The sequence below is a fragment of the Chiloscyllium punctatum genome, chromosome 20 (assembly GCF_047496795.1).
Source record: "Chiloscyllium punctatum isolate Juve2018m chromosome 20, sChiPun1.3, whole genome shotgun sequence".
Lineage (NCBI taxonomy): Eukaryota > Metazoa > Chordata > Chondrichthyes > Orectolobiformes > Hemiscylliidae > Chiloscyllium > Chiloscyllium punctatum.
Genome location: NC_092758.1, coordinates 51,354,096 through 51,370,121, shown reverse-complemented (window position 1 = coordinate 51,370,121; position 16,026 = coordinate 51,354,096). Strand labels below are relative to the sequence as shown.

Here is a 16,026-nt window from a genome sequence, read left to right as displayed (position 1 = left end):
TTGGTGTGGACTTTGTTGGGCTGAGGGGTCTGTTTCCACACTGTAGGGAATCTAATCTAATATATTTTTCCCACTAGATTGGGCTGGCAAGGAAACCACAGTGGTTTCTTCGTGCAGGCTTTTGACTGAAATGACATTATACAGCGTCACTTCATCTGAGCCTAAATTGTTTTTGTGACCCTTTTGGCTAATCAGAAGTTAAAATAAAAAAGCTATGGATCTTTTTGGGATATCACTGGGAGAAACTCCCTGATGATTTCAACTGCCTTCCCACACAATGAGCAGGGGGATTTACCATTAATAGTTCTATTCTTTGTATGACCTGGTTTCTCTGTTAGGATTTAGAATTTTCCATGCACATAATGAAATGTAAAGTTACATTGCCATTTCCACTGCACAAAGCTACTTTAAAAATGATCATCTAGGAAATAGTAGGTGATAACTTCCTGACTCCCAACTGTGAAAATATGCTTCCAGACTGCTGTCTTCTGAGCACATACAGGCTGACACAGGTGCAATGTTAAAAGTGTCACTTTGTAGTGATTAATTATTATTCATATACTAACACCCAAGAAGACAGAACAATCTGTCAACAATAGTTAGGACTATGGTTGGGTGATCTGAAGATATTCTGACTATAACATATACATGTATTCAAGTAGGTTACAGAAAGTAGACTCAATTCAGATTCCAAAATTTTCCTGATTACCCTTGAAATCCTGCACTCTGAGTTCCCTACATCTGGACAGCTGGCCTATTTTCAGTAACAGTTGTCCCTTAAGGAAATAATTCTTTTAAGAATAATTTCAATTCAAATCTATTTTGTAGAAGGTATTTGGCCATTACATTGAATCTAATAGATATAAAATGTTTAAAATAGCACAGTTTTCATTTTATATCTCATGAGTTATGAAAGTCTTCTGGACTATTTTCCAAAGTCATTCATTGAACTCAGTATCTCACCCAACTGACTATTCTTCGCATAAAATCTTAGAGTACTTGCTTATAAGAGCATTACAGATCAGAACCTTAATGAGTCATTTATTTTTAGTATCCATCCAGAGTGAAAATGAGTTATTAACTCTTCATTCAGCCATCTAATTAACCTCTGAAATAACCTGAGGCTTTTGCATGGAGAATACATATGTTTGATAAATATATAACATTTCATTTATTTACATTAAAAGATATTTACCAGTAATGGGTCCATTGTATTTTGATCTGTTTGGAACCATTTTTCTTTTCTAAGATCCATAGTATATCTTTGTGTCACATACAAATTTAAAAACAGTTCCCTTTCATCCAGGCGATTCATTAAAAATAGTGAAAAACAACATTAAACAAATTCTCCGTGGGCTTCCATATTGTCAATTCCTGAAACAAATCGCTGTTATTGATAATGCAGGGCACAACTTTATTTAGTAGATTTTTGTATGACACTTTGACAATAAACATAAGCAATGCAAATATCAAGTAGATTTCCAATATCCACCAATGTACTAACTACTTTTCCAAAAGGCATGCTGAGATCCGTTGATAATGACTTCTTTGTCAAGGTGATCGTATAGTGCATCTCTAAAGAATGCTTTCTAGCAACTTGCTTACAACTAAAACCAAATTGTAATTTCCCTGTTCTGACTGATATAGGCACATAAAATTATAGAGTACGTTGTTAATCTGTGGAATTGACTTCAGAGTAGATGCCATACAGCTGACAGTCTGGCTACCATTGAAGGTTCTCCAATGAATATTATCAGGGTGGCAACCTGATCTGTTTTGAGGTCCTCTCTTCTAACAGACTATATTTGCATCCACTTTGAGACTTTCAATCTAAACAGCTTACGTTGTATTGTGGATAATTTAGCATCATCTCCTCAGTAAAGATGGTGCAAAATAACCATTTAAGTCCGCATAAGATCATAGAAATCAATTCAAATCTTCCCTGAGTAATCCTTCAATAGCATAATACAATCTTTAATGGTGCTCTGATTCCCAAAAAAGACTTTTATGTTACTACCAAGATTTTGGTTATGCTCCTCTCCAGTGTACTATAGACAGTTATGATAGCAGTTTCCATTGCCTTCAATTGGGTTTGATACCCAAATCTGTTTTTGTGTCTATCCCAATTTGTCCACAGAAGGAGGCTATTTAGCTCATCTTGCCTGTGCCAAATATGACCTGTTAACCAGTTTGGTTTTGTATTACCAAGTGCCCTTTTAATACTAGGAATATACTTGGTCTTTTTCCTCAGAAAGTTATTATGGAAGCATTGCATTTTGCATTGTGTTGCTGTTACCTCTGTTTGGTTGGATTATGCAATTAATTTTGTTTAACATTTTAAAAATCTTGTATTAGTGATATGACATTTTTATCTCCACTATTTATTATCAATAGGGTTGCCTCTCAGTCACTTTCACTAAAAATTCAAGTGCTACAAGTTTTCCAGTATGCCCTTATAGTTCAAAATTAGCCTCCTGTCTCCTTTCTGCCTCACTTCTAGGATTAAGTATGTTCCTCATCCCTGACTGACCAAAACTGATAGCGACTATAGATTTGTTGACACTGCTTAAGATCCTGTTTTATATTGTTGCCACCCTGATAGTATCCACTGGAGACTCTACAATGTATCTTTCACTCATAGAAGACAGAAATTGATATAATAATAATATGCATATGATCTCTGCTGCTCACATAAAAACAATCTTGTTTGAATGTTCACTCCACAGTTACAAACGAAAGATAAAATCAATAACTGCGATGAACACAGCTAAAACAATTACAAGTGATATACTGCAGAGTGGGGCTGTTGTTCCTGGTACAAACAAATATACTTTGGAAGGGTGAGTAAAGAAAAACTTCAATAAAAATAACTTTTGCAACGGAAAGAGGAAACACTTATATTTTATCTAAAATTCAGAAGTCACCTCTTATTGAATAATTTATACATTTTGAATGCTGCATTTTCTTACAGTGTATAAATATTTGTGGAAACAATTGTGTATGCTACTTTTAACTAATATTCTCCCTCTTCCTCCCGTCAGGACTTAATGTAACAAACTCTATGTTTCCTCAGAAAGTTATTATGAAGGCATTCCATTTTGCACTGTGTTGCTATTACCCCTATTTAGTTGGATTATGCAATCAATTTTGTTTAACGTTTTAAAAATCTTGGATTAGTGTTATGACATTTTTATCTCCACTATTTATTATCAATAGGGTTGCCTCTCAGTCACTTTCACTCAAAATTCAAGTACGACAATTTTTCTGGTTACTACTGTCAGGTGAGAGAGTAATGGGGAAGGTAGTGGCTTAATGGTAAAGCCATTGGTTTGGTAATCCAAATCACCAACCTAATGCTCGGGGCATGGTTTCAAATACCATCCACCAGGTGTTGGAATTTCAAGTTACTTAATAAAGTCAGAAATGTAAAAACCAGTTCTGGTGATTGTCATAAAAATTCATCTGGTTCATTAACGTGTTTTAGGGAGGGAATCTGCCATCATACCCAGTCTGATCTATGTGTGGCTCCAGAGTTAGCAAACATAGTTGACTTAAATAGCTTAAGAAGCCATTCCTTCCTTCACCTTGCCAGTGAGGCCCACATTCTATGAAAGAAAATAAATATATTCATATCAGAATTAGTGAAGAAGGTATTGAGGTAGATTTTCCAATCAAGCATATATAACGATCATAGTATGTAGACAACACCTGATTTTGCAGCATTAGCTGAATGTTCAAAGTGTGAGTGAAATCCCTTCCAAAAAAAATAAAAGTCAGTTTATAGAATTAAATTAGTACATGCAATATTTATACTTGAATATTTCTGTAAAGATTTGGGAACTAATTGTTATATGCATGTGTTCCTGAGGCCACAGAATGTTTTCATGAGATTCAAATGATTGATAACAGGATCAGCTTAGACCCAGTCTTTTCAATAAGTCACCATAGCAAGTATGAAATAAAAAGAGTTTTCATCATTGCAAGTTTTAATTGTGATTATATTAATTCCACATGAGTCAAAACAACCAGAGCTCTCAGCTGTGCAGTTAAAGGGACATAGCATTTGAATGATAGTGCATGATAACAAATACAATGATGGGCATTCATTTTGACAGGGCTTGAATATAAAAGCAGGCATGTACTTCTGAGGCTCTATAAGGCTCTGGTTGGTCACATTTGGCATGTTGTATGTAGCTATTGGCCCCATATCTCAGGAACGGTGTACTGGCCCCTGGAGTATGTTCACAGGAGATTCACAAGAATGGTACCAGGAATGAAAAGCTCAACATATGAGGAGCGGTTTAGAACTCTGGGTCTATACTCAATGGAGTTTAGAAGGATGAGGGGGATCAAATAGAAACTTACAGAATACTGAATGCCCTGGACAGATTAGATGTTGTGAAGATGTTGCCATTGCTAGGAGAGACTAGGACCCGAGGACACAGCCTTAGAGTATAGGGAAGACCTTTCAGAACGGAGACGAGAAACTTCTTAAATGATGAATCTATGGAAGTCGTTGCCAGAGAAGGCCAGGTCATTAAGTGTATTTAAGACAGTGACAGATGGATTCTTGATTGTCAAGAGGACCAAGGGTTATTGGGGGAAAACGGGAGAATGGGGTTGGGAAACGTATCAGCCATGATTGAATGGTGGAGCAGACTCGATGGGCTGAATGGCCCATCCGCTATGGTTTATCATCATAGGAGAGTAAGATGGAGCCATGAAATGACCTCAGCAATTAGGGTTAAAGAGACTTTCACAGCATTCTTTAAAATAGTGATGGAAAAGGATAGACCAGATCTAAAAAATGAAGTTCTAAATTGGAGAAAGACCAATTTTGATAGTATTAGGCAAGAACTTTCAAAAGCTGATTGGGAGCAGATGTTCGTAGGTAAAGGGACAGTTAGAAAATGGGAAGCCTTCAGAAATGAGATAACAAGAATTCAGAGAAAGTATATTCCTGTTGGGGTGAAAGGAAAGGCTGGTAGATATAGGGAATGCTGGATGACTAAAGAAATTCAGTGTTTGGTTAAGAAAAAGAAGGAAGCAAGTGTAAGGTATAGACAGGATAGATCGAGTGAATCCTTAGAAGAGTACAAAGGCAGTGGGAGTATCCTAAAGAGGGAAATCAGGCGGGCAAAAAGGGGACATGAGATAGCTTTGACAAATAGAATTAAGGAGAATCCAAAGATTTTTTTCCAAATACATTAAGGACAAAAGGGTAACTAGGGAGAGAATAGGATCCCTCAAAGATCAGCAAGACGGCCTTTGTTTGGAGCAGCAGAAAATGGAGGAGATACTAAACCAGTATTGTGCAACAGTATTTACAGTGGAAAAGGATATGGAAGATATAGAATGTAGGGAAATAGATGGTGACATCTTGAAAAATGTCCAAATTACAGAGGAGGAAGTGCTGGATATCTTGAGACGTGTAAAGGTGGATAAATCCCCAGGACCTGATCAGGTATACCCTAAAACTCTGTGGGAAGCTAGGGAAGTGATTGCTGGGCCTCTTGCTGTGATATTTGTATCATCCATAGTCACAAGTGAGGTGCCGGAAGACAGGAGATTGGCTAACGTGATGCCATTGTTTAAGAAGGGTGGTAAGGACAAGCCAGAGAACTATAGACCGGTGAGCCTGATGTCGGTGGTGGGAAAGTTGTTGGAGGGACTCCTGAGGGACAGGATGTACATGTATTTGGAAAGGCAAGGTCTGTTTAGGGATAGTCAACATGGCTTTGTGCGTGAGAAATCATGTCTCACAAACTTGATTGAGTTTTTTGAAGAAGGAACAAAGAAGATTGATGAGGACAGAGCGGTAGATGTGATCTATATGGACTCCAGTAAGGCGTTTGACAAGGTTCCCCATGGGAGACTGGTCAGCAAGGTTAGATCTCATGGAGTACAGGGAGAACTAGACATTTGGATACAGAACTGGCTCAAAGATAGAAGACAGAGGGTGGTGGTAGATGGTTGTTTTTCAGACTGGAGGCCTGTGACCAGTGGAGTGCCACGAGGATCGGTGCTGGGTCCTCTACTTTTCATCATTTATGTGAATGATTTGGATGTGAGCATAAGAGGTACAGTTAATAAGTTTCCAAATGTCACCAAAATTGGAGGTATAGTGACAATGAAGAAGGTTACCTCAGATTACAACAGGATTTTGATCAGATGGGCAAATGGGCTGAGAAGTGGCAGATGGAGTTTAATTCAGATAAATGCGAGGTGCTGCATTTTGGGAAAGCAAATCTTAGCAGGATTTGTATACTTAATGGTAAGGTTCTAGGGAGTGTTGCTGAACAAAGAAACCTTGGAGTGAAGGTTCATAGCTCCTCGAAATTGGAGTCGCAGGATAGTGAAGAAGGTATTTGTTATGCTTTTCTTTATTGGTCAGAGTATTGAGTACAGGATTTGGGAGGTCACGATCCGGCTGTACAGGACATTAGTTAGGCCACTGTTGGAATATTGCGTGCAATTCTGGTCTCCTTCCTATTGGAAGAATGTTGTGAAACTTGAAAGGTTCAGAAAAGATTTACAAGCTTTAAAACCTAGCTAATAAACCTTTGCTAGACTCTCTCTATGGCAAGTGGAACCTCTCTTCAGTAGGGAGACCAAAACTGTATGCAGTTATTCCAGGTATGGTCTCACCAATATCCTGTATCACTGCAGTAAGGATTTGGAGGATTTGAGCTACAAGAAGCGGCTGAATAGGCTGGGGCTGTTTTCCCTGGGAGCGTCGTAGGCTGAGGGGTGACCTAATAGAGGTTTACAAAATTATGAGGGGCATGGATAGGATAAAGAGACAAAGTCTCTTCCCTGGGGTGGGGGAGTCTAGAACTCGAGGGCATAGGTTTAGGGTGAGAGGGGAAAGATACAAAAGAGACCTAAGGAGCAACATTTTCACGCAGAGGGTGGTACATGTATGGAATGAGCTGCCAGAGGAAGTGGTGAAGGCTGGTACAGTTGCAACATTTAAGAGGCATTTGGATGGGTATATGAATAGGAAGGGTTTGGGGGGATATGGGCCGGGTGCTGGCAGGTGGGATTAGATTGGGTTGGGATATCTGGTCGGCATGGACGAGCTGGACTGAAGGGTCTGTTTCCATGCTGTTTATCTCTATGACTCTATGGCTCTGTATGGGATAAAGATTGGACAAGACTACAAGTCTTGGATTGGCTACAAGTCTCTCATTACCCTATTACTTGTCAGTAATCACTAGATTTTAGGTTTATAAATCAAATATTGACTTACTTTATGTGTCCAAATTCACATGTCATCATTCATAAGATGCTTGATCATGCTTTATGACATAAAGGAAATAATTTTAAACTGGACGTTGGTATTTTGTGTTAAAATTAATCATGCAATAATAACGGCTCTACGTCATCAGTCACACACTAGCAAACAATTGAGCAGAATTTCATCGTGTTACCCAGTCTATTGAAAATGTAAAACTGAGTTCAAGTTGAGAAAACTGCATTACACTTGACATAAGAAATTTTGGAAATATTTCATAATATTTAAAGTTTAACATTGAATCCCAGGAAAGTTAAGAACAGGATGTGGCTTTTCAGAGCCTTGGCAGTTTCCCATTTAATTAATCCTGGAGGAATGCTATCTTGTTTTTACTGTATCAGTTGAATATGGCAGAAATGATGAATAAAGCTACTTTACCAATTAGCTTATGGTTAAACTCTCATTTCCTGCCTCTGTTCCATATTCCTTAATGACCTTACTTAAGAAAAATCTATTGGTATCAGTCTTGAAAACTCCAGTTGTCTCAATATCCATGGTCTCTTGGGAGAGAGGGTTCCAAATTAATGCTGTTTTACGTTCACCTGATATGGTTTATTTATTAGTGGTTTGTATCTAAATTTGAGCTGTCATTTTACAAAGAAACACAGAAACTAGGAACCAGGGTAGGCCATTCAGCTCTTCAGGTCTGATTCGCCATTCAAAATGATTGTGACTGATCCTTTACCTCAATGCCATATTTCCACTTTCTCTCCACACCCCATGATGCCTTTAATATCTAAAAATATATTAATATCTTTCTTGAATATACTTAGTGACCCATCATCCACAGCCTTCTGTGGTAGAGAATTCCACAGGTTATCCACCCACTGAATGAAGAAATCCCAGTCCTAAATGGCCTATCCCATGTTCTGAGACGATGACTTTTGATTTTAGTCTCACCAACCAATAGAAAAATCCTTCATGCATTTAGTCTGTCTAATCCTGTTAGCGTTTTATATGCTTCAATCATTCTTCAAAACTTGATTGAATATAGGCTAAGTCAAACCAATCCCTCCTCATACAAGTCCTGCCATCCTTTGTATCAGCCTAATAAACCTTCGCTGGACTCTCTCTATGGCAAGTGGAACCTCTCTTCAGTAGGGAGACCAAAACTGCATGCAGTTATTCCACGTATGGTCTCACCAATATCCTGTATCACTGCAGTAAGACCTCACTGTTTCTCAACTCAAACCAATTGTGTTTGATTCCCACATGAGAGGAAATAGATTCTCTGTAATTTCCCAATAAAATAGTTTTATCATCTTAATGTCCTAAACTCAAGGGAATACAATTCAGTTTTTGCAACCTTCCCTCATAACTTAATTCTAAAATTCAGTGACAATGTAATGAATCTATGCTGCACCAATTTCATGTCAGCTTATTCACCAAGGAGTTCAGTGGCCAAGTCTTCAAATGAGTCTTCAAATTAAAAGGATTAAGTATCACAGTTTTACTAAAGCTCCTGTGAGCAATTTTGCTAACAGAAGGAATTTATGGGCGAAGAGGAACAGGAATGTTTTTGTGGATGATTAATGGCAAAACAGAGATCTGGAAGAAATGAAGCCAGTAGACCCAATTTTGTATTGCAATTTCATGCATTTTTTTTTGCTTTCATCTTTCTAGTGCTAATCCAGTGTGGAATACCGCTCTTGCCATTTCCACAGATCTTGGTTTTGAAGATTCAAATTCAGACCGTGCAAGGTAAAATAGAAAGTCACAGCTTGTACAATTATTAGGAAACTAAAAAGAAAATTAAACTTTTAGCTGTTCCTTAGCCAGGAACTAGTTTAGGTCAGTGAGAACAAGCATAACAGCTGAGCAGGACTTGATGCAGTTAGGACATGGCAGAAGAGTTTTGAATGTGTTCATGTTTATGAAGGTAGAACATGGGGTGCTGGCTAATTGTGCATTGGAATAGTCTTGTCTAGGCGTAACTAAAGCATTTATCAGCAGGTTATGAGTTGAAACAGGAGCAGAATTGTATGATGTTGTGGACTTGGATAATGACAGTCTTAGGCTTTGCCTCAATGGGTTTTTCCAATTTAGTGAACCCTTTCTGCCCTACTGTATCCCCCATTCCACCATTACCATCTAACTTGATACAGGGCTGCTTTTAGGCTTCTTGATGATGATGGGCTAACCTGAAATGTTCTGTCCATGAGATTAAGTTCACTCTGCTGCCCATGTCCTTAATCATATCAAATTCTATCTACCTAGTTTTTTTGAGCATCTGAAGCTTGCTGTGGTATAGTCATAAGGCACTGTCCTCAAAATGGACCAGGCATTCCATTAAAATCAACTCACAACATACATATGATTTCCAGAGGAGTGGAATAGTCTTTGATTTTTTTTAGATGCAGTGTTTATTATACAGAAGTTATGAAGTAGGAAGGAGATTTCTTGACTCTCTTAAGATGTATAATTCTTTATCACAGTGCAGTTTTATTGAACACATTCTGCAGCTTAAGATAAAAATTATATGCAAATTATTGTGCAAATCTGCATTTTGATACAATCAGTATTTGCATTATGTGTCTCTGAATTTTGGATCTCTATTTTATTTTCTAACGTTACAGGCTGTTGCAAAATCAGTATTTTTGGTATTAATTTTTATCTGTTTTTATTTGGAACAACCTGAAAAAGCTGCTGAATTTAATAGGAAGTGTACAATGGAAGGAAAACTGTGTTAATTCTTAATGCATCAAAATCATGAACACTCCTGTGAGATCTTGAGGCACAACCATTCAGTAAGACTGAATTTATATTTCCTGTAGTGTTAATTCTTTGGATGAGAATATGGTCAATGCAGTAGAAGAAACATGTGCAAAGAAACCAAATACATTAGAGGTAAGTTAACCATGTCATCAACGCTCAAAATATGTCATATAAACATGTGTATATTTGACATATGGAAGAGAAAAATGAAAAAAGTGCAGTAAAATTGTGTCTCATGATATTAAAATCTGACTACTTTTTAATTTCGTATCAATGAAAAGGTTGCTTTGTTTTAATAATAATCTGATTAAAGATTTATATGTATACGTATTACTGCCATTGCAACACAGAAACCATGTTAATCTTTTGATTCTCAGAGAACAGAGTGACACAATAGATTTCTGCTTTGTCCTTTCACTGTTGGACCTTGTTCACACAGCTCCATTATCTGTTGTGTACAAGGGTATTACTTACATATACTTCAAAAGTTGCTGTAAAGTGTTTTTGGACAACCTGAGGTCATGAAGAGCATTGTGTAAAGCTTGACATTTTCTTTTCTTGCATGGGGAATAATTGGTTTGTATCCATTGAACACTTCGTGAAGGTAGGCCTACAATGTAAAATTGCCTCAATTTTATACTAAATTATCTATGTCACCTCTTGAAATCACAAGGCTGGATGTTATAAATAAAGAAAATGACATCTGTTTTTTAAAGATTGGTGTTAAAGAATGTTATGAAGCAGAACAGCAGACATGCCGAGTTTGTATGTAATGTATTCTACACAGGCTGTAAGAATGCTTGATGCTGACCTGCAAGGTTAAATCTCATGTAGTTGAGATGGGGGAATGGTGCAGATTCTCTGCCACTATATAACATTTGGGAGTGAGCCTGCTTGCCCTAAAGGTATTGGATCTTTAATTGGGTTACAGTGGGCATTGCACTCCATCCAAGAGGAGGTCATTCCTTGCAGTGTTACCAAACAATCAAATGATTGCCCGTTCTCTTGTCACAGCAGCACCATTGGGAGTGACGATTAGATTAGATTCCTTACAGTGTGGAAACAGGCCCTTCGGCCCAACCATTCCACACCGACCCTCCGAAGAGTAACCCACTCAGAACCATTTCCTTCCTAACACTAACACTAGTGGGCAATTTAGCATGGCCAATTCACCTGACCTGCACATCTTTGGATTGTGGGAGGAAACCGGAACACCTGGAGAAAACCCAAGCAAACCCTGGGAGAATGTGTAAACTCCACACAGACAGTCACCCGAGGCTGGAATCAAACCTGGGACCCTGGTGCTGTGAGGCAGCAGTGCTAACCACTGAGCCACCATGCCACCCTAATGATAGCTGACCGAAGTACAGTAAGTTTCCTGAAGAAAATGTAAAGGGTGTTAAGGAGCCAGGGTAGACAGGGCAGGCATAAGGGATAAATGTGCAATGTTGGAAATCTTGCGGGGGTGGGGTGGGGAGGTGGCACCCTCGGGCACAGTTTCCCGAAACAGAAGGAATTCCCCTACGCCTTGGCAACATTTTCACCATTTGTGCCAGGGCACAGTGAAATGTCTCAGGAGCGGTGGGAGAAGGCCCTTAACTGGTCATGAATTAACCAATTAAAAGCATCAAATACACCCATGGACAAACAATCTGCCTGATGCCCCCTCTTCCATTGATAAAAAGCCTGTCAGGTCAGGTAGGTGACAGGCATGTTCCACTGCCCTTGTGCCAACTTTACCCTCTTTTCCCTGACTGCCATCCCATCTCTGAGGGAGGTGAGAGGGCATAAAATTGAGTCTGTGATATATGAAATAGGGAAGCGTTCCATGATATGGTGCAAATATTTCGAACATTGGACATGGAAATTAATCAAAAGTAACAAAATGTGAAGAGTATAAATATTTTTGCATTGAAATGTGTATGTTTAATGCTGCACATTTAATGAAATTTCACTTCAGGTTGTACCAAAGGTCTCAGAAGGCTCAGATAAAATAACACTTCCTCTGGTCTTGTGGAAGATTTCAAGAGCAAGTTTCATGGGAGATTTCTCTCCACAAGGCCCAGCATGTATTTTCATTCACAAACAGAAATTGCTGGAAAAGCTCAGCAGGTGTGGCAACGTCTGTGGAGAGAAATCAGAGTTAACATTTCAAGTTCAGTGACCCTTCCTCAGAACCCCATCAATTACAGATGTCTTCAAACTACACTATGCAAGTGCATGATTTGTGTAATTGTCCCTTGAAGGATCTCTTGTTGATTGGAAGTGGTCTCCAGTATTGGGATAGAAACAAAAACACTGCCTCTGCCCAGTCCAGGTTTGGTCACAGCCTTTTTCCAATTGTATTCGACATTTAGGAATTGATTGAACATGGAAGGCAATGTGGGTCATATTTTGCACAGTGAGTCTCAGGCTCAGCCTGGTAATCAAGGACCCTCCCTGAACCTCCATGTCCCTTGCTTCCTGATAGACCCTGGACAGTCCATCACTACTGATCCTGTAAATGTTCCCACATACCATCTGGAATTATATCTGCAACTCTCATCATTACCCCCTGAGTTCTGCCCTTACAGTTTAAGTGATAGCCATAAAGTGCTGCACAGTGACCCTGTTGAGGCTGTGGGGTTGTGATCGGTGATGACTAGGCCCCACATGACTGCATGCCCTCCCTTTCTCTGTCAACTCCCCTTTATACATCAAATTTCTCTCTTTCATCAGCCTTGTTTCTGTGCATCCAACATTGCTGATGTCAATCCTCAGCATTGGGTTCCCACCCTTCTCTACCAAGCAGTGTCTCCTGATAACCTTAAGGGCTGATGGACAGCCCTGACAGATGACTGACCAGAGCCCTGACTGATCTCTATGCAGCTCCCCTGAGTGATTTCTGTGAATTTCCTGATTGTTTGCTGGCTATGATACACTTCTCAGAATGTATAGGTCTGAACCTCCTGAATCTGACCTTCTAAAGCAGCTGACTGTGTTCAAGCTCCTCGACAGAGATTGGATGATGCCCTTGACAATGAACTATGGCCCCCTTACTGATGACAGCCTCCTTTGACTTGACTGAGGATTACTCCCCTCAGACTTTGAGACATGGCCATTTAGTTTATTGACTGTCAGTGCATATGAAAGGCGTGAGACTGACATAGCAATTTGCTGTATAGCAGCATATCAACCTTCTTGTCTAATGACTGATGGAAACCATGACAACTAAGCAGCATGCCAAGACAGAAGTACTGTAAGCCTTTAAGCTGTAGATAAGGGGGCAGAGCAAGGTAGGGATGCTGAAAGCAGGCACAAATGAATAAGAACTAAGAAAGCAAGTAAGCAGACCTGAAATGCACCCTGTTCGAACCTATGAGGTGGAAGCTTGACCCTGTACTCAGTGTCCTTCTAGCTGCATTCCAACAAAAGTTGTTGATGTGCTTCAAAGGGCAACATTGAAATGTAGAACTATACCGTAAATGGATTGGAGATGTGCTCTGCTGAAATGACTGTTTAATGTCTATTTGATACCGAGGTCTGTGAATATGATCAATGGTGTTCACAGCCCAGGGAATGTTGGTGCCTGTTGTCCAAATGGGATTCTGGAGGAGCATGCGGCAAGCCAGAATAATCAGGCAATGGATTTGACTTTCACCGTCTAGTTTCCATGAGGTGGTGGGACACTGAACATTGCATATTAATGAGGCGAGATTAGGTCCAAACTTGTCCTGCTGTTCAACATTTAATTGGACTCTTTGCTTTAAATGGTGAGAAGCTCCTCATTAGCCTCATGAAAGGTGATACAGCTGGACTGAGCAATTTTACTTTCCTGACTTACAGGGGCCTACCATAACGGTGGAGACCAATCATAAGGTAGGTCAGGAGATAGAGAAGCTATCAAGAGGGCACAGAATTGGTAGAAGAAACAAAAAAAGAAAATATTTTCACACAACAAATGATTGGGGTCTGAAATACATTACCTGGGAAAGTGGTGGAAACAGGTTCAGTTGAAACACTGAAAAGGAAATTAAACTGTTATTAAAAAGAGAAAATCTGTAGTGTTTTGTGGAGAAGATTGGAGTATGGCACTGTAATAGATCAGGCCAGACCCCCTCAAAACATTTCAAGAAGGTAGTCCAGACCCTAACTTTGCGAGTTGTTTTGAGAAGGTGTAAGGTGGATGTTCCAGAGTGATGCAGCTGGTCAAAGCCCCTCGGTTTCAAACAAAACAGAACTTATTTACAGAGCACTGAATGAAACACAAACAAAAGAGATCAAAATACAGAATAACTTAATCTATCTGAAAACCCATCAGACTATGCTGGCTTAATGATGCTGCTCCAAATGCCTGCAACAGTCCCCATAAACACCCCCTTTTCAAAAAAGGTAAAAGCAGACACAGGTTCTCACAGGAGAGAGAGATGGCAGAGGGGTTTAGCACAGAACATTCTTCCACTATAGCTGTCCATTTGGATTGCCCAACTTAAACTGACCAGCAGCTCTGAACAGGCAGACTGCTCAAACCAAAACAAACCAAACCAGAGTAAAGCTGAGCTGGGAGAACTGGCCACTTCCCTTTCATCGTACAAGTGTTTTTTTTAAAAGCTTAAAAGCTTCTTAAAGTAGATAAACCCAGACATTTCAGAACCTATATCTTTATGATCCCTCTGAATAAAACAAAGCAGCATCGTCACAGCATTAATTGGATTGTTCTGTCATAGAGATATTGCAGACATGAATTTGCAAAGGTTCTGTAATGCCAATTGAAATGAGGTGTACCAGCTTACAAATTTGTGCATCTAGTCCCTCTGGGAGCAACCAGGTAAGATAAGTATCCAAGATCAGAAAGAACAGGGACGGCAATTAAGTTATTTTGAAGTGCCACCTAAACCCTCCAGCCCACTTCCTGAAGGCAACATGAGATGGATAATTCAAGTAGCCTTGTCAGTAAACCCTGCATTCCTGTGAACAATTGAAAAAGTAAGATGAATTATGTAGCACATAAAAAAAAATTCTGACAGAGGTACAGCATATTACACAAAGGCTAATAATTCATAAAACAAATAGAGCATTGAAGATTTTATTTTAGCCAGCTACCAAAAATATAAGGATTGCATATTTTCTCCACCTTCTTGATTTAAATATTTACATTTTCTTTCTTGTTTAAGATGACCAAGAAGACAATTGACAATTATTCAACTGATGAAAAGGCCAAACCTCTGAGTGCTGCACTAGTCGACCATGATGACAATAAAGAAAAAGAATCAGGGACATTTGGAGCTGGACTTCACATTTCTCATATAAAAGACATTGATATCTGAGCATTATATTTGGATGTCTTTGACTATTCATTCAGTTTTTAAATTTTAAAATTTGCATTTAAAACCTTTAATGTAAGCAAAATGGAATCTATTAATAATGTTTAATGTGTCTTTGTTCCCTGGTAAGCACTTTCCCGATATAACGTGCTCAAGTGAAGATTTATTCCAACTAACAGTATGCTGTCATGACTATTTATTTTGCATTTGATTTTGTTTGTTGGCCATTATATTTTTAAAACCAAAATTAGCTTGTTTTATTTCATGCTTTTTATTACCCTATTGACAGCACTGATAAAACCTGTACACTACTTAGGAATGAAAGGAACAATATTCCATACATGACAGCTGTTAGCAGTAACACGGCCAGTAATGGGATGATGCTACTGGTCTTTGGTATAATTAAATGCCTCTTTAAAAAAATCTCAATCATCCATCCATTTTCTATTTAGAAAGATCCTTCAAAGAATCTTCCTTCATTATTTTGTGTTTAACTATCTGTCTGGTGCTATATATACTTTTATCAAGGAGCTAAATTGATTTAATAAGGATCTATTTGTGGAAAAATATAAATTTGCAAAATTTTCAATGTTTAATGTCTTTTCAGCATCAATTTGAGTAAAAAGTGGTGACCTCAAAGAATAGCAGTGAGGAAAGATGAATAATTACCTATGGCATTAGGAGTTTTGTGGAACTTGCTAACTGCTGAAG

The 16,026-nt window shown here is 38.8% G+C and overlaps 1 protein-coding gene across 1 annotated transcript in view; it reads left to right on the top strand.

Moving 5' to 3' along the window:
• Window positions 1–15,562, top strand: part of cdhr2 (cadherin related family member 2) — a 132,627-nt gene extending 117,065 nt beyond the window's left edge. Inside the window, exons 29-32 of the mRNA XM_072590895.1 lie at window positions 2,727–2,840; window positions 8,921–8,998; window positions 10,072–10,144; window positions 15,166–15,562. Of these exons, the coding sequence (XP_072446996.1) occupies window positions 2,727–2,840; window positions 8,921–8,998; window positions 10,072–10,144; window positions 15,166–15,318 (418 nt within the window). The 3' untranslated portion in view covers window positions 15,319–15,562. The remainder of the gene's footprint in view (window positions 1–2,726; window positions 2,841–8,920; window positions 8,999–10,071; window positions 10,145–15,165) is intronic.
• Window positions 15,563–16,026: the final 464 nt, after the last annotated feature.